General features: G+C 36.8%; 1 protein-coding gene across 9 annotated transcripts in view; it reads left to right on the top strand.

Annotated features, from left to right (window-relative positions):
* LOC122292158 overlaps positions 1-16,922 on the top strand; it is a 33,276-nt gene extending 16,354 nt beyond the window's left edge. For 6 of the 9 annotated variants that reach the window (XM_043100388.1, XM_043100385.1, XM_043100382.1 and 3 more), the window contains 3 exons: positions 1,517-1,576; positions 1,678-2,162; positions 16,125-16,922. In XM_043100388.1, coding sequence (XP_042956322.1) covers positions 1,517-1,576; positions 1,678-2,162; positions 16,125-16,808 — 1,229 coding nt within the window. In that variant the 3' untranslated portion in view covers positions 16,809-16,922. Of the gene's footprint in view, positions 1-1,516; positions 1,577-1,677; positions 2,163-15,351; positions 16,095-16,124 lie in introns of those variants that run through there. The other 3 variants (XM_043100389.1, XM_043100387.1, XM_043100390.1) reach the window with 2 other exon arrangements.
* Positions 16,923-23,229: the final 6,307 nt, after the last annotated feature.

Below are 23,229 nucleotides of genomic sequence, written 5' to 3'. Positions count from 1 at the left end.
TAAGTTCCCAGGAAAGATTGGAGGGTCACAATGGACAACTTAAAATTTCTAATCTCCTAGACAGAACCTCCTTAGACAGTACATATCCACACGACCACACTAAAGCTCCACCCCTACCAAAAGGACCTAACCTGGCTCTAATACTATTTGTTGGAAATTTGGTCCTCTCAAATTCACCCACAGGATCAATCTTTTGCAAAAATAACAAGAAAAATAGAGAAATAATAACAACATAAGATTTTACATAGAAACTCCTAAACCCGAGAAAAACCACCAGATCTAGAGAAGAAAATCCATTATGTGAAAATTGTTATAATCACACAATTTCTCCACTTGCAAAACTTTAACTCGCACCTCTTCTCACTTTACAAAAATAGACAACAGAAGAATTTAACTAGAGTTAAAAGTTAGCAACAAAACATTTGACTGGTGCACTTTATCAAAGAGGATTAGCCTCCTTTTATAGGCCTCGGGGCCTTGTTCTTCCTTCACTCCCAACCCATGTGGGACAAAAAGGAACAAACCCCAACAATAATGATACATACAAGTACAAAAATAATACTTTCTTAGAATTGGATTCGAATTAGACTGAAACAAGAATTTTCGGTGCGTCGCTCTAACCACCTATCTGAACCGTTTTCCTAAACTATATATATATTTTTTCAATCTTATTGCGCCACATGCACCTAATTACCACTTGACCAGTAAAGCTAACAGCCTAGCAGGATGACTCGAAGTACTAAAGCTTTATCGAGAAAGTTTTTTCATATGTAGATCACTGATCAGGTTAATGCATATTCATCCTGGTACGTACAATTACAAGTACTTGAAAAATCCATATATATATAGGGCCGGGATAGCTGGCTAACCTCCCCAACATCAACTTGTGGTTAGCAGTACTCTCACAGAAGTAATGGACAAAAGTTTTCGCGAACGTCTTATTTTTCTTTAATTGGTAACTTTCAAAATTAAGGAAGTATTTAATCTTGTAATCAACTAATTAAGTTAACTGATCAGGAATCTAATTTTATCATTTACTTAATTTTCTTTTTAGCATACCAAGTAATGAATGGTGTTGATTAGTTGGATTATTTGTTAATCGGGACGATATGGATAGGTTTAGTTTTCAGATTTATGACCGATGACAAAATGAAGTAAAAAAAAATATTGGAACTACGTAGAGATCTAAGAGATTAACTACTACACTAGTTGCATATATCGCTACAATGACGAAATGAAAATTAATGTAGTTCTTATAATTTTGAGGGTACGGAATCTGCATCGTACCATATATATTTTAGATCATGATCATGCTGACAAGTTAATGTTAGATTTAGCATATTCTACAGGGATATAATTCATTTTTACCTGCAAAACAAGAGATTTTAGTTATGCAAATATGCTCAAACTTATGTACGTACACTGCATTCATTATATACGCCAATTTATTTTCTCTTTTCTATAATGATTTTATAATGTCTTAAGCGTGAAAAGTAAATTATTATTTACTTTACAGTGTCAATTATACCACCGGGCCAACCAGATACAATTACAAGACTCCTAACCGGCCTCTTGGGTACGTACGTATATTAATTCCATTCCATTAATATGATTTCTGAAACTTTTTTATTCTTCTTTATGTTTTGTCTTCTAGCTATTTATAATATTTTCATCCAGTTAAATTGACGATGTTTCTGACCTTCGGTATTGTCAAAGGATTTAAGCATCTATATGAAATTAAGTTTCTCCACCTCCAATCCCAACAACTTCTGCATAATATGTTCTTCGAGTATAAGGAGCTTAACAAACCGTTCCTTGCCCAACTCGGGGCAGAAAGTGGCCTTTCGCAAGCGATCTTCAGTGCTATTAGGGCAGGCATCTTTGAGTTTGTTTATCTTGTAATGAAAGAAAATCCAGAGCTTTTGTCGATCCGTGATAGTGAAAGAAGAAACATATTTATGTCTGCCGTCCAACATCGACGACCTGAAATCTTTCGCCTTATATACGGGTTGGGACCGAAAGAGATCAAAATAATAATATCAGCTCGAGATAACTTCAGCAACAACATATTACATATAGCAGGGATGTTAACAGCTTCCACTCCACTTGATTACATAAGAGGTGCAGCTTTACAGATGCAAAGAGAATTACAATGGTTTAAGGTCAGTTCTCCGACTTTATATTTCTTGGGTACCGGTATACTTTAATTCATTAATTAGCCTATTTAGATTTCTTTACTCTTTCCATTATAAACTATTTTTTAAAATAATAATAAAAAAACGATATCTCTATTTTATTGATTTATAAGCCCACACTTATGGTGGATGAATACCTCATACAAAGAAGAGGAAAGCGTTATAGAATGAGTACTCAGCAATAGGCTCCTAAAATTTAATAAGTCCAAACTAAATACATTCAAACCAAGATTTCAAAGTGTTAAATATTAATGACAAAACGAGAGAATATCTTCACGTTCCATCGAGAAAAGACCAATCATATGCTTAGGAATAATCTCAATGAGAGAAGAGAAACTGACCGTATTCAGCCAAGGCATTACCTTCTCTATAGACATGCATGAAAGATACTAAAAGGGAAAAATAGTTTAAACTGAAGAATATCATCCCAAATGTTAGAATAAGACCAAGGGGGAGGGCAACTATTATTTAGCCAATTAACAATAAGAAGAGAATTAGTCTCCATATCAAGGTTAGTAGTGCTAAGTTGATAACATAAAGTAAGACTCATCTTCAAATCCAACAATTCAGCAAAAATATTAGTAACAACTCTCAAAAATGAACAAAACCCAGCAATAAAATTCTTTAAAGAACCATCGTAGGAATGTAAAACTCTCCACAATAAGAAACGCCATCAGTATTCATCTTAAGAGAGCCAAAATGAGGGGATCCATTTGACCAAAAAAATGCCTTTTAGACCTAACAGTGAGAACAGGAGGGAATATGTAGAGAGTCCAAGGTAGACATATTAAATCTAGATGCAAGCAGTTTAGGTTTGAAAATAGGGTTAAGATATCTCAACCAAGTTTTAACTTTGTGAACAATAGAATTAAGAGCTAACTTAATTGGATATTCTCAAAAAGGGCTTTATTCCTGGCAAGCCAAATCTCCTAACAAATGAGGATGGGTAAAAGAGAAGCAGTCAAGTGCAATTGATCAGAGCCCTAAAACGTAAACCACCATAACGGATAGCTCTAGTTTTCCAATTATAAGAGGAAGGAGGAGTGTAGCCAAAAATTCAATATAAGTAATGCCAAACTGTGCCACTGACGGTATAATCGAAAAAGAGATGATTAGCACTTTCCTTAGAGCCAACAACACAACAATTGCACTTAATTAGAAGCTATAGAGATTCCACACATCTGAATCTTGTCATCAAGAGGGGTACCATTAAGCCAAAGTTTCCAAATAAAAATGGAGATTTTCACAGGCAAAAGCAAAAGGAAAAGTGGGGGAATGGTCTCTAAGTAAGTTCTATGCTGAATTAGTGGAAAAGTGACCATCCAAGAATTGCTTCCAAATTCTAATATTATAACCATATTTGAGAGTAATGGGAAATTTTCTAAGCTCCTGGAAGAGAGAGATCCCCAAGCCTAGAAACTTAATCCCAAATCCAACCTGAAGAGGAACATACACCCTTTAATTGCAGGGTGGGAATAAAAACACGGGAGCCTTTATGGGAGAGAACCAATAGAGACCAGTTATCATGTCAAAAACTTAAGGCTCTCCTTCACGGATTTTCTATTAGCTCTCTTTGGAATGACATGCATGAATTTACAAATATTTTTCCGGGAGCTAGAATGACAAGGTCTAGCCTTGATGTGGTTAAGAGAATGTGCATTTTGCACATATATATGATATAAGAAACTAGCTCAAATGGAATCAGACCTCAGAAAATCCCAAGCAAGTTTACTATGAAGAGCTTTTAGAGTATCATGTAAATTTTGAATACCCAAATCACCTTCAGAAGATGGGCGGAGAATATGAGTCCAAGATGCCCAATGTTTCTTAGAATGACCATCAACTTCCCTCCGGAAAAAATTAGTAAAAGGTTTATGAATGGAATTGATCACTTTTTTTTGGAGGGTTAAAGACCGAGAGAATATGGCTAGGAATAGAAGAAAGCACAAATTTGAGTAAAGTGAGTTTACCCTAAGAGGACAAAAGGCGCCTTTTCCAACCGGCAACTTTCTTATTAATTTTGGAAATGATGGAATCATAAGCAAATATAAGAATTTTGCAATAAGACAAGGGAGCTCCAAGGTATGTGGGGGGAAACTTGCCTTCTCTAAAGCCAGTAGTGGCCTCAATGATGTGCTTTCTGGCATGGGACACATTCTTATGCAATATGAACACACTTCTAGAAGGTTTTCATGTCTTCCAAGATATAGCCTCATAATGATTAATAAACTCCATAAGAGTGTGAAGGCTATTCTTGGAACCATTAGTGAAAATTAAAAGATTATTGAAAAATAGAATGTGAGAGATATAGGTACGATCACAAGGAATGGCATAAGGAGTTGTATGGCTAACCTCCATGATATGGTTGAGACCTCTACTTAAAAGCTCTTCACTAAGAATGAAGAGCAGAGGGATAAGGAACCGCCTTAGTGAAGGCCCCCATTGTAAGTAAAATATTGTGAGTACCATTAAGACACATAGAAAAGGTAGGATTACTGAAGCAATGCTGAATTAACAAAATCACATCTCTGCTAAACTTTGGTCATGTCAACCTTAAGGAGGACATTGTTACCCCTAACTTGCCTCAAAAGGTTGTGAGTCAGTCCATGAGTCATGAAAATGCAATTAGAAATGGTACATCCTGCAACAAATGCATTCAAAAAGGCTGAGATATGCCTAAACAAAGGCCAAAATCTTGGAAATTATTTTTTAAGAGATTGGGCACAAGCATATATTGGTCTCAAATTAGATATAGAAGAGGGTTAGTCAATTTTGGAAATCAAAGTGATGAAGGAGTGCTTAAAAGGGGGTGGAAGAGTACCCCTATGAAAAAAAAAAAATCAATAATAGCCTCATAAAGATCAAGGTGAATAATAGATCAACAAGCCAAATAAAACGAAGACAAGAAACCGTTCGAACTTGGGGGTGAGTCCATGGGGATGCTAGAAACAACTTGCTTAACTTCCTCCAATGAGTTGGGGGTTAAGCAAAGGTTGGGGGTTAAGCAAAGGTTGGGGGTTAAGCAAAGGTAGGGGGTTAACTAAGACGCCATTCTCGGTATCCGAGAAAAGGTTGGGAATGAAGTCAAGCAAAGGAGAGGCATCATGAACAAGCTCGACTATTAGTTGGGCTCAGAAGTACTCCATAGCTGCGTTATGATAAAGAAGTGTTAATTCGGAGGAAGAAGAACCATAAGGAAGAGTGAGAGAAGTGATAAAAGCTTGTTGTAGCATGTGGCTCATATTGAGTGGAATACGTATACAAAGAAAGCAGGCAGATGCTGCCATTCCGGTATGGTACGGAGGTATTTCAAGAATTTTCTAATACCTCTGTATGGCTAGGATTAGTTTAAATAAATATGATGTAACCCTACTTTTTCGATAGTGAATTTTAGCTGCCACTCGCTCTTGTGGATGTAGGTATACTGCTGAATCACGTTAAATTTGTGTGTTTTTCTTGCTTTCTTTCTCTTTGATTTTTCATTCTATTCATCATAATTGCCACACGTTAAATCTGTGTGGATGTTTGAAGAGCTCAGGTCATGATGTCTGGGATCTCTTCTGTGAAGTTCAACATGGTCAAGTTCGTTGGACCTGAAAATTTTGGATTATGGCAGAGGAGGGTCAAGGATTTGTCAGTATAGTAGGGCATGGTGAAGGCATTATACAAAAAGCAACTAGAAGGCATGGATGACATAGATTGAAAGGAACTGGAAGCAAAGGCTGTGGCAACTATCAGGCTTTGTCTGGCTGATGACGCTATGTATCATGTCATGGTTGAGGAATCACCGGCAGCAATTTGGTTGAAATTGGAAAGTTGGTATTTGTCCAAGTCATTGATGAACAAGCTTTATCTTAAGAAGAAATTGTATGGTCTTAAGACGATCGAGGGTTCAGATCTGAACCAGCATATCGATGTGTTCAATCAGATTATTGGTGATTTGAAGCGAGTTGATGTGAATTTCGAAGACAAAGACAAGGTGTTGATGTTACTGAATTCCCTACCTACTTCTCCTACGTACGAAAATTTGGTTATAACTCTGATGTGGGGGAAAAAACCTTTTGAATTGGATGAGATTACAAGTGCTCAATTAGGTTTTCATCAGAGGAAGAAAGTCAATGATGAGAATTCACAAGGTGAAGGGCTTGTGGTGAGGGGTAACAATGAATGTGGGAGAAACAAGTCCCGGAGCGGATTGAGTAACAATAAAGCTCAGTCTAAATCCAGGAAGAGAAAGGACATACAATGTTTTAAGTGCGGGAAAAATGGGCATATAAAATAAGATTGTCCAGAGAAAAAGAAGGGGAATACATAGAATAAAAAGGGTCCATCAAACTCTACGAATGTAGTGTAAGAAGAAGACTCAGAGAGCGGTGGTGGGGATATGCTTTCTATTTTATCCAGTTCAGATCATCTCCCAAATTCTTGGATTCTGGATTCAACATGCTCTTATCACATGACAACCAATAAAGATTGGTTTTACACCTACAGGTTCGTAAATTCTGGTTCTATTCTAATGGGTAATGATGCATCATACAAAGTTGTTGGAATAGGAAATATTAGAATTAAAATGTTTAATGATGTTATTAGAACATTGTGTGATGTTAGACATATACCAGATCTAAGGAAGAATCTGATTTCATTGGGCACTTTAAATTGTAATGGGTATAGTTATAAGTATGCAAGTGGAGTAATGAAGGTGAGTAAAGGTGTCTTAACAGTGATGAAGGGGCATAAACTATCTGGAAATATTTATACACTGCAAGGTACCATAGTTGTAGGTAGAGTTGTAGCTGCAGAGTCTGAGTTAGATTGTACAATCTTGTGGCATATGCGGTTAAGTCATATGGGTAAGCTTGGGATGATGGAGCTTCATAAGAGAAATCTATTGAAGGGTGTCAAAACATACAAGCTTGATTTCTACAGGTATGTTCTTGGAAAACAGAATAGGGTACAGTTCAAGATAGGCATACACAAGACAGAGGGAATTCTTGACTATATTTATACAGCTGTTTGGGGGGCAGTAAGGGTAGCGTCATGAGGGGGACATATGTATTTCATGAGTTTTATTGATGACTACTCTCAAAAGGTATGGGTGTACTTCATACAGCACAAGTCAGAAACGTTTGTCAAGTTCAAGTTGTGGAAAGCTGAAGTAGAAAACCAGACAGGGATGAAGATCAAATGCTTCAGGTCTGATAATGGTATTGAGTACACAGATTCAACATTCATGGAGTTGTGTTAGTAGCATGGGATAAAAAGACACTTCACAATATGCAAGACACCACAACAGAACAATGTAGTGGAAATGATGAACATAATAATAGCTGAAAGAGTTCGGTGTCTCAGATTGAATGCAGGACTTGCAAAGAACTTCAAGGCAGAAGTAGTGAAAATGGCATGTTTCTTAATTAATAGATCACCTAGGGAAAGCATTAGATGAGAAAGTAGCAAATGAGGTGTGGATAGGCAATGCGGTAGACTACTCTGGTTTGAGAGTGTTTGGACGTCCAGCCTACGTGCATGTTTCTAGTGATGAGAGATTGAAGCTTGATGCGAAGTCCAGACAATTTATCTTTCTGGAGTATTAGAAAGGGGTAAAAGACTTCAAGCTCTAGGATTTGAAGGCAAACAAGGTGGTGATCAGTAGAGACGTGGTTTTTGATGAGAAAGCCATGTTGTAGCGTACTAAGGAAGAAGAGAAACATATACCAGAAATTGTAGCAACAATGAGCATGTGGTGCAGGTGGAGCTAGAGAACCATGGTAGAGATAACAATGTTCAGAATGCAGAGAATTCTAGCTCAAGAGATCAGCAACATCACACTATTGCTACAGATAGGCCTATACACACTATCAGGCCACCTACCAGGTATGGTTTTGAAGATTTGGTTTCTTATGCACTCATTACTAGTAGCAAGGATCCTACTACTTTTCAAGAGGCAGTACACAGCCCGGAGAAAGTAGATGGATGGGTGCTATGGTGGAGAAGATGGAGTCTCTACATAAGAACCAGACAAGGGAGTTAGTGGAGCTTCCAGAGGCGAAGAGAGTGATAAGATGCAAATAGGTGTATAAGAAGAAAGAAGCAATATCAAAAAAAGAGGGAGAAAAGTTCAAGGCTCATCTTGTAGCAAAGAGTTCTCATAGAGGAAAGGGGTTGACTATGATGAGATATTTTCTCCTGTGGTCAGACACACTTCCATTAGGGTAGTATTGGGTTTGATAGTGCATTTTGATATGCAATTAGAGCAGATGGATGTAAAGATAGATTTTCTTTATTGATTTGGAGGAATAGATTTACATGGTATAGCCAGAAGGGTTCAGTTAGCCTGAATAGGAACACTTGGTCTGTAAATTGAAGAAATCACTTTATGGGCTAAAGTAGTCTTCGAGGTAGTGGTACAAGCGATTTGACTCCTACATGATCCGGATTGGCTATAGGAGATGTGAGTATGATTTTTGTGTTTATGTGAAAAGCCTTGATGATGATTCATTTATTTTTCTATTACTTTATGTGGATGATATATTGATTGCTGCGAAGAGTATGAGTGAGGTCAACAAGTTGAAGACTTTGTTGAGTCAAGAATTTGACATAAAGGATTTGGGTGTTGCCAAGAAGATTTATGGAATGGAGATTTGCAAGGACAGAGCTTCCAGGAGATTATGGTTATCTCAGCATGGCTATGTTGAGAGGGTGTTAGAGAGGTTTAGCATGGATAATGCAAAACCAGTGAGTACACCTTTGACAAATCACTTTAGATTGTCTACCGCTCAGTGCCCAAAGATAGATATTGAAGTTTAAGACATGTCAAAGGTTCCATATACCAGTGCAGTGGGGTGCTTGATGTATGCTATGATTTGTACAAGACCAAATTTGGCACAAGCTGTCAGTGTGGTGAGCAAATTTCTATCAAATCCAAGATGACAACATTGGGATACAATCAAGTGGATTTTCAGATACTTGAGGGGTACTTAGACTATGGCATCATGTTTGGCAGACAACAAGGTGATCCTTCAATTGTGGGATATGTGGATGCAAACTATGCAGGGGACTTGGATGATAGGTGGTCGACCACAGGTTATGTATTCACTCATGTTGGAGGTCCGTAGTTCAATCTCTATTTGCACTATCTACTACTGAGTTAGAGTATATGATAGTGGTTAAGGTTGCCAAGGAAGCATTGTGGCTTACAAGGTTGGTCAAGAAGCTGAGTGTTCAACAAGGTGGAGTTCAGTTGCATTGTGATAGTCAAAGTGCCATTTATTTGTCAAAGAATCAGGTGTATCATGCAAGGACCAAGCACATAGATGTGAGGTTTCACAGGATCAGGGAATTGGTTTCTTTTGGTGAATTTTTGTTTGAGAAAGTTCACACTTCTGAGAATGCAGCAGACATGTTGATAAAGCCTATTACCACAGATAAGTTCAAGCATTGCTTGGACTTGATTAATGTCTCTAGGTGCTAGATGCGAGATGTCCCAACCTATTGTCCTAGGTGGAGTTCCAGGTTATGTTTTTCTTTATTCTCCTAAGAGGTGGATATTCACCAAGGTGGAGATTTTTATAGTATGTGGCTCATATTGAGTAGAACACGTATATAGAGAAAGTAGGTAGATGTCGTCGTTTTGGTTCGATACAGGGGTATTTCAGAAATTTTCTAATATCTTGTATGGCTAGGGTGAGTCTAATTGCATATGATGTAACCCTACTTTTTCAATAGTGAATTTTAGCCGCCGCTCGCTCCTGTGGATGTAGGCCTAACCACATTAAATCTGTGTGTTTTTCTTGCTTTCTCTCTATTTGATTTTCCATACTATTCATCATAATTGCCATACGTTTCACAACAAAACTTTTCTCCTCTTATGGGCAACTATTTGATGGAAAATTTTAGTACTTTCATCACCCTCTACTAACTATTGAATTCTTGACTTTTGTTTATAAGAACACTTCTTCTTGGAGCAAAATGTTTCATATTCTTTTTCAATATTTTGCAAAATATTTTGATCCGAGTTGAAAAGAATTTCAAAAACCTAAATTTTGTCACATAAATCAACTAGCTTTTAGAATATGTTACAAAAGCAAAATCAATCTTTTAAAGCAATTTTCAGGTGCTTAAGTTTGAAATTGAGTTTGTTAAGGCCACTATGATGGCAAGGTTCACTCCAATTAAAAGACAAAAGTCAAGGAGATAAGGGCATTTGGTCAACATCCTTTGGAACTTAAAAGAGGAGGGCTCAAATTTGGAGGCATAATTGTTCTCAATTAATAGGTGGAGTAGTCGGAGTGGTTTTTCTCAAGATGGCAGTGTGGATAACCTGAGGGAATTGAAGGCCAAAGGGGCCAAAGATAGCTAGTTAACAAACGCACGGTCAAGTTGCTCCAAGGCGTAAGTGTCATCTCTCTTACAAGACCAAGTGAACTTAGAACCCCAGAAAGGAATATCATAATGGGAGTTATTATTAATAAAATTAATGAAATCTGATTTAGCAGAGTAAGGAATAGGAGCGCCAACAAGCTTTTTATCATCAAACTTAATAATATTGAAGACCCCTCCCACTAACCAAGGGCTAGCAGAAGGTTTCAAAGTCACAAGGGAATCCCAAGAAGACCTTCGAAGTAGGTAATTACACTTCACATACACAATAGAGAAAATAGCATTAATACCACACCAATTTGCAGAGGAAGTAAGATGCTACTTAGAGGAAAGGATGACAAAAATAGAGAAATCAACTTTAGCACAACTCCAAATTTTGCTGCCACTATACTTATAAGAAAACTTGAGGCAAGCCCAATCTTTTACCAATCATAGTAGGTTTAAAGAGAGGAACCATAGGCTCAAGCAAAGCAATTAAAGGCAGCTTATAGGTATGAAGCAAATGTTTAATGAAGCAATGTGCCATGATTGGCAATGCCTCATACATATCAAATCAAAACAAAGTTCATTAAAATATAATCTGGATTTTTGTGTTAGGAACAATACATGTAATGTGGGTAATGAGTTTACTTGTCTTCTTGGCTACAGACACCACAATTTCAAAATCTAACAAGTGAGCTTTCAATGCTTTCATATCATCTTCAGGGATAGCTATGCTAGAATCCAAGTTAAGATAACTAGCCAACATAGAAAATAAACTAAAATCGGCTATATCCCACATTGGCAAAACATTATAAGAGGTTGTTGGATAGTAACAAGTAACAACCTATATATTCTCAATTGGTTCAGCAAAACTGAGTGTCCCCTGAATCAACCAGAGGAGCAGAAGGATTGTCCCTTGTGTTAGAGAAACAAATTTGAAGGAAATTCTTCCATCGTATCTCATTATATAAACTAGTGGTCTATATATAGACTTTACAAGGGAATCAAAGAATAAAAGTTTCTTGCAACATAGTTGAGAACTTTATCTACAACTGTGCTCATAAGTGCTTATTTCCATTCTGTTTCGATTCTTCTAAAGGTGTAATGGTATGTTGTGCTATGCATGCAGTGGTTTGTTGAGTGGCATTATTTACATTAGAGTCACATATGTTGATGTATTTTCTTAGAGAAAGTAATAGACCATCTAAGTTATAATCAATTTTGAAACCCAGAAAAAAATAGAGTTTACCTAAGTCATGAACTAGAAAGGTAATGCTCAAATCATGAATTAAGGTATTTATGACAGAAGATTTTGAAGCAGTGATGACAATGTCATCGAAACAAACAAGAAGAAACACACGAGTATCACCATGACTGAGTATAAAGAGAGAAGGATCAGCTTTAGAGGTTAAGAAACCATACTCAGTTAACCATGAGCCGAGCTAGCAAATGAAGCTCTTGGCTTCTGCTTGAGGCTGTAGATAGCCTTGTTAAGTTTGCACACAAATTCGGAATAGAACTTACAAAACCTTGAGGCTGCTGCATGAAAACTTCATCAGCTAGAGTACAATGTAAGAAGGCATTTTCAATGTCTAGCTAGTGCAGAGGCCAACCATGAGAGACTGCAATGGACAGAATAAGTTGAATCGTTGTTGGTTTGACCATGGGGCATAAGTTCTTGTGGTAGTCTATGCCAGGCTGTTGATGAAAGCCTTTGGCAACTAATCTGGCTTTCCTTCTTTGAAAATAGCCATTTTCATTAGTTTTGATACGATAAACCCACCGACAACCAAGGATGTTGGAATTGGGTGGAGGAGAGACCAAAGTCTAGGTATTATTATGAAGTAAGGCTTTATATTCAGTTTGCATGGCATGATGCCAATCAGAAAATTTGTAGGCAACTGAATAGCTTGATGGGTCATCTGGAGTAGTTACACTAGTAGTGAGACATTGCCTAGGTGGATAGATCATAGTTCCATCGGTGAAGAATTTGGGATGAGATGAATTAGTTTTGGCTCTGGTGATTATAGGGGACCTAGGTGGAATGAGTATGGGTGGAGATGAAGTTTGAGGAGAAGCAGATGAAGTGTTTGATGAATTTTATTGTCGGGAGGTTGAAGAAGGGGGCGTAGAAGATATTTGTGAAGGAGACTATGGGCCTGGGCCGAGGAGGGAGTGTGTGGGTGAAGATGGGTTTGGATTGGATGTAGAAGTGGGAAGCAAGCCAAAAAGAGATGTTGGAAAAATAGGAAACACCGTTTGAAGTTGAGTGGGAGGGTGAGAGGGAATGGTGGGCCGTGTCTATGCAAGAGGAAAAAAGGACTCATGAAATGTGACATCCTATGAGATAAACATTCAATTTGTAGCTAGATCTAAACATTTGTAACCCTTATGTGATGAATTGTATCCAAGAAATAAATAGGGTGTGGACCGAAATTTTAATTTATGGGAGAGATATGGTCTTAAGTTGGGCCAACATTGACAGCCAAAAAATTTTAAGAAATTATAATCAGGATCACTTTTGTAAACCATGGAAAATGGAGATTGATTTTGGAGAGTTGGGGTGGGAAGCTTGTTTATGAGATAAATGGCAGTCTCAAAGGCATCAGCCCAATATGTGAAGGGAAGCGATGCTTGGGCCAAGAGGGCAAGCCCATTTTCATTTATATGACGGTGGTTTCTTTTGACAAACCCGTTTTGTTGATGAGTGTGTGGATATGAGAGACAATGGTTAACTCCAAGTTTTTGACACATGGAGGTGATGGGTTTGAACTCACCACCTCCATCGGTTTGAAGATTAAGTAACTTGAGCTTAAATAGTCTTTCAACAAATGGTAAAAATTTAGAGAATATATGGATGGCATCAAATTTTGGTTAATTGGAAATAACCAAGTATATCGGGTGAAATGATCAACAAAAGAAATATAATATTTGAAGCCCAACCGAGATACATAAGGGGCTGGACCCCAGAGATCAGAACAAACTAGAGCTAAGTGCATATTGTAGATGGCCTGACTAGGAGAAAAAGGTAATTGGTGAGACTTTGCTAGTGGACAGTCTGGACATTTGAAGACATCTTGGGTGGGGCAAAAGGACAAACATTGGTTGTGCCAAATACGATTGACGAGAGCTAAGGAAGGGTGACCCATCCGGTGATGCCATTGATCAAGTAAGGTGGTCTTGCTTACATTTGCAATGGAAGAGGAATTGCTAGTGGCTGGAAACATATAGAGGCCATTACAAGTTGGACCAGTTAGGAGGGTTTTCTTGGTCAGTGAATCCTTCATAGAGAAGTGAGAGGAGTGAAATTCAAAAAAGCAATTGTTATCGATACAAAAACGATGAATAGATATGAGGTTTTTTGTAATGGAAGGGACATGAAGCAAATTTTGAAGAAGAAATGGGGAGGAGGAAGTAGATAGAGAGGATTCACTGTGATTGTGAATAGGAAGACTCGTGCCATCTCCAACGCGAATGGTCTCACCAATAGTATATAGCTCTGAGGACAAATTCAAGTTAGAAAAATCGTTGGTGATGTGGTGTGTTGCTGCTGAGTTAGGGTACCAGATATTATCTAAAGGTGAACTTGGGCCTTTGTAATTAGCAGAGAAATTATTCAAAGCAGTGGAATGAGCAGATGACTCAAACTGATAGGAGTGATTAAACATGTGCCTACATTGAAGTGCAAAGTGGCCATACTTGTTACATACTTGACAAGTAGGTTGTTGCGTGCTAGTTTGCTGGGTGCAATTGTTAGGAGTGAAGGATCGAGTATTGGATGTTGCTCTTCCTCATCCACGGTCAAGTTTGCCATTACAAGAAGAGCCATGACCATGATAAGAGTTTGCTGAGCTGATAGTAGTAGAAAAATCAGGTGAAGATGCATTGATTTTGACATTATGGGAGAGGTCAATGGTTTTGCTCGTGGTGACAAAGGTGATAAAAGACTCATAGGAAGGACTTAAACCATTGAGAAGGTAAGAGACAAGTTCCTTCTCGAAGATGGCATTACCAGTGGCTGCCAGAGAGTCGGCAAGCAGGCATACTTTTCCAAAATAATCCGAGATAGATTGTTCATCTCTAGAGAGATTTGTAACTTGAAACCTAAGCTGAAATTCTTTGGCCTGGGAATGAGAGGAGAACATGGAGGCCAAGGAGTTCCATAGATCTTGGGCAGTGGTGGAAGACATTACATGACCCAAAATGGAATCTCAGAGAGAGGAAAACAACACACTTAAGACCAGTTGGTTTGTGCATTTCCAGAAAGAAAAGGCAGGATTGGGTTTGTGGGGTTGCTCAGGATTATCAGATATAAACTTGGGAGGACTTGGTAGAGTGCCATCAACATAATAAGCCGATGTTTGGACCTTCTAGAGAAGATAATTCTGTATAGTGAGTTTTGTGGTGACTATATGGGAGAAGGAAGATGGAATAGAGGGTGGGGAGGGAGAAGAGGAAGTGGCCATAGATCAAAGAGACTAGCTAAGTCAAAGGGCTCTGATATCATGTTAGAGAAACAGATTTGAAGAAAATTCTTCCATCGTATCTCATTATGTAAAATAGTGGTCTATATATAGACTTTACAAGGGAATCAAAGAAGGAATCAAAGAATGAAAGTTTGTTACAGCATATTAGAGAACTTTATCCACAACTGTACTCTGTAGTGCTTATTTCCATTTTGTTTCGATTCTTCTAAAGGTGCAATGGTATGCTGTGCTGTGCATGCAGTGGTTTGCTGAGTAGCATTATTTACATTAGAGTCACATATGTTGATACCTTGAACTAATCTCGGTGATAGGGACTACAGCATGGGTTGGACTAACTGGGGTCGGGCCACCATGCATTATCCAACACAAGCTGGTTTCCTGAGAGGTCGTAATAGAACTAACTTCAGTTTGCTTAGTCTCTAAATTAACCTCAAATTTGCTCTTATAAACCCATTTTTTTATCGATAGTAGAAGAAAAAACTTCTAACGAAAGTATCAAAATAGTTGCTTTTATTGCCAAAGAACAACTGCCCAAACCTTTAGTCTATAATCTTTTTTTACTTTTCTGTCAAATGCTGCAAGTACTATAATGGGCGTTTCTTTGGAGCACCCCACTCTACTGTTATACCACTTATTGAAACTTTGAATTAAAATAAATCCAAACACCACAAAGTAGTTTAGATGGGCTAGGGCCTAATAACAAAAGTGAACTAATGAAAACATAAAATATAAAATTTAAAGAAACTGGAAAAAAAAAGAAAAAAAAAAGTGTTAGAGATTGTTTGTGATTATAATATAATATTCGATTTTTGAGGTTGGATAAGGACTGGTCTTAGATCTATTTATTTCCATGTATATATTTTAACTACATATTCTAATAGGAGCTGGCGATGGTAATATTAATAAGACTTACAAGGTATGGGGAATATTAGTGTTGAAGACTTGCTTTTCCTGATCAGGAAGCACTAAGTATCGTCTATGCAAAATATTCGATCAAATTCTCAATCTTTCAAATATCAATGTGTAATTTCCCTTTGTGATATTTTGTTGTCTTTCTTTCTAAGATTCTGTATACCACATGTAGGAGGTAGAGCGCTTGTGCAACCCCATGTTTAAGAACGAATTAAACAAAGACGGTTTGACTCCTAAACAAGTGTTCTCGAAAACCCACGAAGACTTGATGAAACATGGAGAGAAATGGATGAAGGACACCGCACGTTCTTGTACGGTGGTAGGCGCTCTAATTGTCACAATTATGTTCGCTGCAGTATTTACCATCCCAGGTGGTACCAAACAAGACAAAGGTTTTCCGGTTTTCATACATAAAAAATTGTTTAAAATCTTCATAATTGCTGATTCCCTATCTCTCTTTTCTTCCTCGACCTCAGTATTGATGTTTTTGGGAATCCTCACATCGCGTTATGCAGAGGAAGATTTTATCAAATCCTTACCCAAAAAAATGATAATAGGTCTTTCCACCCTATTCTTCTCTATTGCAACCATGATGATAACCTTTTCAGCTACTCTTTTAATTATCTTCCGTGAAAAAGTGTCGATGGTCATTCCTATCATCGGTTTAGCCTGCATTCCTGTTTCCTTGTTTGTAATGATGCAGTCCAGCCTTCTTGTTGACATGATTGCTTCAACTTACGGATCAGGCACCTTTAAGTACCGGAAAATGAAGCAAGGCACCTTTAAGTACCGGAAAATGAAGCATTGGAAATTTTTCTTCCGAATGAAAAAGCCTTGGCTTACTACCTCAATTTGACGTTATATATGTACAATGTATGCGTATTCTATTAATGTGGCATACTAGCCTGGACGTATGATGCCCCTTTTTTTGGACGGATTATTGATGAATTTTCAGCTTGCTTTTGTGGCATATTTTGTGACTTTTCTTTTCTTTTCTCACATCCTTTATAGTTTTCTCTTCATTTATTTTTTCTGAAGAAATATTTATGTTTCGCACCGTCAAACTGTCCAGATTTCCTATTTACGTAATGAACTGTCAAAACACAATATATATGTAAAACAAGCACAAATGATTTAAGAATGTAATTACAAAGTAGAGCGTGCATGATTAAATTCAAGTAAACGCTAGAATGTATTGAATCTATGGGCTTGGTTTGACATTCCTCGCCAGTCAGAATTCCAATAGTCGAAATTGAGGTTGCTATTTCTTATTTTTATTCATTATAAATCATATACACAAAAATACATATATATATATATATATTTTTTAGAACTGCTCTTTCCATGATTTCTCCCCTGTTAATTAAGGTAATCATTAATTATTACTTGATTTAAGGATTCTTCGAAACAAATAATGACCTTTAAAATCCCATGTGTGACTGCACTAAACAATATCTTTTATCTACTGTGTTTAACAGAGGGTTTAACTACTTCAGTTCGAGTAGATTACTTATAACGTAATTGATTCCCTCCCCCTTTATCGTCCCTTTACCTTTCATTTTAAACGCACTTCAATTTATTTATTTTTTAGTCTTTACCGACAATCGGTCGCCCTTTATCACGTCATCAACCACCACATTTCAAAAGTTCAGATTGAAAAAATAAAAAATAAAAAAAGGGCTGATTATTAATCTATAGACTAGGGATGTTTTAATTCTACATTCAACGTTATTGCTTTTACACCTCTCTATTTCAAACATATGGGACCCACACGTGAGAAAAAGAGGAATCTTAACTTTTGAAGCTGCAAGTTGAGGTGGTAGGCTGCAAGAATCCTTGTCTGCTCTTTAACAATATTTCTCATGGGAAAAAAGGAAGAGAAAAAATAAGAAAGAGTACCTGCTAGAAAACCAACATACAATTACAAGCACCCAAGTGCCCAACAAAAATTACAACCACCCGAGTGGTGAATCGTATGCTCTGTTTCTTGGACAATTCTTTGATGCATTAACTTTTCTAGGCCGGGGGTGGGGGATGAACTATTTGTAGTCACCACTGAAAAAATAGTGGTTCTACCAATCACTACACCTAGAGGGAGTGAATAGGTGTAATCTAATTTTTATGGTCTTTTCAACATCAGTGAAACAACAGTTAATAAAGGAATCAAATAATACAAATAATCAAAAAATGATTTTGATCAAGGAGTGGAAACTCATTCGAAAAACGTCTTCAAAATTTAAAACCACTCCGTGTGTAAGATACCACCTCAAATCCATTATAGAAATTTTAGTTCGTTACAACCAATTTAAAGACACTTATAAAACCTTTGTAGTAGCTAAACTTGGCTTGCAACATCACGAGTGACCCACTCTATCTTTACACGCATGTAGTGCCGGAACTCCGACCTTTTTATAGCTTCTCACGAGAACCTCTTGATCTCTGCATCAACAGTAGCTCCGGACTCTTCCGACCAATGAACACGTCCACTTCAATGGACTTATATAAAGTTTGATCTTGAGTGTAGTGTGGTGGATATGTATTTATCCAAGAGAGAATCAACCAATTGGGAGAGAGGTTGCTCTAAAAAGTTCTTGGATGCCCTTAAGGTTTTTGCTCTGATTCTCCACACCAAAGAACATAAGAGAGCTGTTCTATTTATAGTCCCCAGTGAAAGAGGCGCTCAAAACCCTAAATTTTAAGTGATTTGGAACATTGGCTTGAGCGAAGTGTCGAGTGAGAGTAGAGCACAAGCCGTCTTTTAGAAGTCGCTCGAGCGCACATCGAGCGACCCAATCTGGATGGGTCTCGCTTGAGCACCATGTCGAGCGCACATCGAACGACCCAATCTGTAACAGCCCGCTATAAACTCAATGGTAGAATTTCTATAGACTTTAGGAAGATCGTGAAAATAAGTTTTCACAAATCGACTAATCGCAAAGGTTTTAGTTTGTCAACATAGTCAGTGTTATCACTCACTATGATGCCAGAAATGTGATTTTAATTGTTTGAGATAGTTAGAAGTGTCAAAATAAGTTATGATCCGCGCCACTAGACTTAGTTGAATATTTAGGATTTTATGACGCAATAACTCATTTTCATAATTTCAGATGAAATGCCTATTCGAAACTGTGAAATTATTTTTAGGGGCACTTCGGGGTTGAGTTTTGGTAAACGATTTTCACTGTAAGTTAATATGAATATTTATGATTTTTTAGTACTAAGTTTATTATGCATTTTTTTGGAGTGAATAATAACCAAGAATAATAATCTCGATAAGCGTACTAAGTGCAATGTGGAATGTCCAAATTAGGTTAGAGAATTTTATTTGGATGTTTGGCAAGATCTTAGCTACACATAGTGAATAATATTAGACACTTGGCACAAAGAGGAACCATTAGATGGATTTGTGAAGGAAATCAAGGTGTGAGATCAAGCCACCTAAGAAAATTTTTTTTCATCTGATCAACCAAATTGAGCCAGATCAAAGAGGGTTTCAACCCTAGTGAAACCCTAAATGGTTGGAATCCAATTGAAATTTCAAAATCTTGGTTGAAACCGAAACCCTAAACGGTTTCCACAAACCCCAAAGTTGGCTTTCAAACCCTTTTTGATCCAATTTCTAGTATTGTGTTTAATCACTTGATTAAATGACTTCCACATGCTATTAATTTCTCAAATCCTTGTTATGACATCATTATCCAATATTTTAAACCTTGAAAATTTGATTGGATTAAGAAAAATTGGATTCGGACTTGATAGCATCTCAAACCCTAACCAAACCCCTTTTAAACCCCAAATTGAAGCCCACTTAGTTGAGGCCCACCAAGGCCCACGAATTTGGCCACCTTGCAAAGCTTCTTGAAGAAGTTTCCTCCCCCATATGGCAGACCATCCACTGCCCTTGTCTGCACCCAATAATGCCTTGATGTGATGGAGAAACCCACCTTATCAATCTTCATAACTTACAGCTTCTGCAGGTAGTCCTTTCCCCTCACTATTCTCCACTTTATGTCACATAGCCACCTCCAATCAAGGGTCATTAAAGCCCATATCTTCCCCCTATAGAAGTCTAGAGTCGTTCAAGACACACTTATTTCCCTTTAATCACTTTTTCACCCCATTCTTAGAGAGAAACCCAAAAGAGCTCTCTCGGGCACATTTCTGGGTCTTTTTTCGTGGAGATTTTCAACCCTTTCTATGTATTTTCACACGATCACTACTCATAAAATTTGTTCCTCTTTGAGTATAGTTTCTGTAGATATATTATTTGTATCATTCCATGTTCATTTGGTCGGTAAAAAATATTTTTAACCATGGGAAGGTCATTCTAGGCGTGAAACATGAGAGTATGTTATGTTTTGGAGTTTTTGACCAAGTTAATGGACATATCTTGGTCCAAAAAATTTATGGAGTGTTGTTAGCATATTTTTATGAGTTACCATTGAGGTTTTGTTGCATGAATAAGGTTTTTGATGATAGATTTTCTTAGATCTAGAAACTTGAAAACTGGAAGTGGAAAAACAGTTTTTGTTTGGAGAAAGTTTGAATATTTTGTGGTTTGATCTTACTCTAAAGGCTTTGATATTTTTATGTGATGATCCCAAGTCTCTTATTTTCATGTTAGGATATTTAGTATTATTTTTAAAGAGATGATTTTTCTATGCAAGAGAATTTCAGTTAGGCCTAAGATTTGATATTTTTGGGTTAGATCCATGTTTTATTAAGTTTGATGGTTGGATCTTCTATAGGATACATTTTTAAACCATCTGATGTTTTAGTTTGAAGATCGCATCCTTTTAAGCCATGAATAAAGAGATTTATCAAAGTTAGTTGAGAAAAAAAAGTTTCTGTTTTTGGACTAAGTGTAAAACCAAAAACTCCAAGTGTTATTTTGTGATTTTGGTGAGTTTAGTTTGATGATTTAAAGCATGTTTGATCTTAAGATGATGTTATGAATATGTTAGAAGTAAGATTTGTTTTTTTTGGAATTTTTCAAGATGTTTTGATTTAGGGTCAAAGCTTGTGATTCAAGAGTTTGAATCTTTTTACAAAAAAGTTGGTGTTGATTATTAGCTTTTTCTAAATGGATGTTTTAAGTATGGTTTTAAACTTAGGATAGGAAGATCTTTGTTGCAAAATTTTGGTTTAAGCATGAGTTTTGAAGTTGGAAGGAATTGCAACAAAAATCAAGAGAAATGGCCTATGGATGTTTCGGCCATAGTGTGTTTTCCATAGTTGTGATTTGTTTTAAATTTTTCTGAGTTGATATTTGAGTTTAGAACAAAATTTACATGAGGAATGTAAATTTTGAAATTTTTTGGAGTTAGGATGTGAAATTCTTAAGTTAGGGGTAAAATGGTCATTTTCCCCCATGTTGATGGTAAAATGGTAATACACATTTCTAATTTTTAGTAATTAAATTTTTAACTATTAGAATATTTTCTTACAGTTTCTCGTGTTTCGCACTTTATTTTTATAGAACGCAACAAACGAGGTAAATTAGCTTCTAACTTACTATCTGTTTACTATGTATGTATGATGGGTAAGGAAACTACAATTTCTGTATGTATGTTATCACATATTCCATGTCATGCCACGTTATTACATGTTTATCTGTTACGCATGATTTATTCTGTCACGAATGCTTATCTGTTACACAATCTATTATGTCACGTATTGCTATATGTTACAAGTATGTCATATTATGTTATGCCATCTATTACATGTATGCCATGTCACGTAATATTTACTATTACATGTTATGTCATGTTATGAAATGTTGTCTGTTACATGTTATGTCATACTACAAAATATTTCTATCTCAAGTAAGTCATGTCTCTCAAGTTACGTTTAAGTCATGTTATGTAACATCAGGACTTCTGTTCTTTCATATTCCAGTCATGTTTCATCTCAAATACAGTTGTGTATTTTGAGAACAGTTAAGTTTCAGTTATCAGTTAATTTGTACTACGGTCAAGGATGATACGCGCTGCCTGGTATTGCAGTCAAGGCTATGCGCTGCCAAGTACTAAGGTGAAGGAGTATAATCTACTGTACTACAGATCGTTAAATCAATTAAGTTATGTTACGGTCAAGAATAATATGCGCTACCTGGTACTGTGGTCAAGGCTATGCGCTACCGAGTACTACAGTGAAGGAGTATAATTTACCGCATGTTAAGTTATGTTACGGTCAAGGATAATACATGCTGCCTGGTACTGTGGTCAAGGCTATGCACTGCCAAGTACTATGGTGAAGGAGTATAATCTACTGTACTACAGATGGTTAAATCAGTTAAGTTATGTTACGGTCAAGGATAATATGCACTGCCTGGTACTGTGGTCAAGGCTATGCGCTGCTGAGTACTACGGTGAAGGAGTATAATCTACCGTATGTTAAGTTATGTTACGGTCAAGGATAATATATGCTGTCCGGTACTATGGTCAAGGCTATGCACTGCCAAGTACTATGGTGAAGAAGAATAATCTGTCGTACTACAGAAGGATGTTACACGCTGCCTGGTACTGCGGTCAAGGCTATGTGCTGCCGAGTACTATGGTGACAGAGTATAATCTGCCGTTATGTTATGTTATTTTATGTTCACATACATGTTATGTTCATGTTTACGTTAAGTTTCAAGTTCATGTTCATGTTCATATCATGTTATGTTCATGTTTATGTTATGTTCAAGCTCACGTTTATGTTATGTTATATTCATGTTCACGTTAAGTTTCAAGTTCATGTTCATATCATGTTATGTTCACATTTATGTTATGTTCAAGCTCATGTTCATGTTATGTTATGTTCATGTTCACGTTATGTTTCAAGTTTACGTTCATGTCATGTTATGTTCATGTACATGTTATGTTCAAGTTCACATTCATGTTATGTTATGTTCACGTTCACATTATGTCTCAAGTTCACGTTTATGTCATGTTATGCTCAGATTTATGTTAAGTTCAAGTTCATGTTTATGTTATGTATGTTCACGTTCATGTTATGTTTCAAGTCCATGTTATATTTCAAGTTCACGTTCTTGTTATGTTTCTAGTCCATGTTATGTTTTTAGTTCAAGTTCATATCATGTCAAGTCAAGTTCGGTTCACATTTTAGTTCAGATTATGTCAGTTATGCCATGCTATATATCAAGTTATGTTATGCTTACTTATGACTTTAATTATGCATTCATACTTTTACTGTCATGCATGCATCATTAACCTGTGTGAGAGTTTCCTGTTAACTTACTGAGATTTGTAATCAAATCTCACCGTGGTAGT

The sequence above is a fragment of the Carya illinoinensis genome, chromosome 13 (assembly GCF_018687715.1).
Source record: "Carya illinoinensis cultivar Pawnee chromosome 13, C.illinoinensisPawnee_v1, whole genome shotgun sequence".
Lineage (NCBI taxonomy): Eukaryota > Viridiplantae > Streptophyta > Magnoliopsida > Fagales > Juglandaceae > Carya > Carya illinoinensis.
The sequence above is the reverse complement of the archived record's forward strand: the minus strand, read 5'-3'. Positions and strand labels throughout refer to the sequence as shown.